Source organism: Thrips palmi, unplaced genomic scaffold, assembly GCF_012932325.1.
Source record: "Thrips palmi isolate BJ-2018 unplaced genomic scaffold, TpBJ-2018v1 HiC_scaffold_16, whole genome shotgun sequence".
In the NCBI taxonomy this organism is placed as follows: domain Eukaryota; kingdom Metazoa; phylum Arthropoda; class Insecta; order Thysanoptera; family Thripidae; genus Thrips; species Thrips palmi.
In genome coordinates this window covers 5924992-5925688 of record NW_023144625.1, presented here as the reverse complement: position 1 = coordinate 5925688, position 697 = coordinate 5924992, and the positions used below count along the sequence as shown (strand labels likewise).

The 697-nt window shown below is 48.4% G+C and overlaps 1 protein-coding gene across 1 annotated transcript in view; it reads right to left on the bottom strand.

The window, feature by feature from the left end:
- Window positions 1–577: 577 nt before the first annotated feature.
- LOC117642940 (protein DR_1172-like) overlaps window positions 578–697 on the bottom strand; it is a 3864-nt gene continuing 3744 nt past the window's right edge. Inside the window, exon 4 of the mRNA XM_034381577.1 lies at window positions 578–622. Within this exon, the coding sequence (XP_034237468.1) occupies window positions 578–622 (45 nt within the window). The remainder of the gene's footprint in view (window positions 623–697) is intronic.

Here is a 697-nt window from a genome sequence, read left to right as displayed (position 1 = left end):
TATCGGCACGTCGATAGCCGATAACGTTATTTCGCTTGTCGAGCGACTGTCGTCGCACTGTCGCTCGGTCGACATTTGGTGACTCGATGTCGCCATTCTATCGGCCGGCCGATAACGCGCTCTCGACAACGCTGCGATAGTCGGTCGAAGACGAACGGCCGTTGTCGAGGAATTATCGGGGCCGATGCCAGTGCGATGTGAAAATTTCGACTATCGCGCTCCCCCCACAACCCCACGATAACGACTGGATGGCAACTGGCCGTTGTCGAGAAGCTGTCGAACTTGATGTTGTCACGATACGGAAAATCTCAGGAAACTCCGACCATCGCGCCCTTTCCCACAACCAAGCGATAACCGAGGGGGGACCCCCCTAGCCCTTCGTTGTACATCCTGAGACCCAACTCCCGAAAAAATCACTCACATTCAAGACACATTCCACACATTCTCATAGAATCAAAACAATCAGCCACAATCCAGCACACTCTTACACATTCGCTAACATTCCCTAACATTCTCACACAATCGCTGTACATTCTCTGACATTCTCATACATTCAGTCACATTCTGGACACATTCTTTAAACATTCTCTGCACATTCCTTACACATTCTCAATGACAGTCCCTAAAAATATTTATTTTAGTCTAATAACTTCGATTTAGGTTTACGTTCCTTTCAGCTCTAGCAGTACTTCCCTCC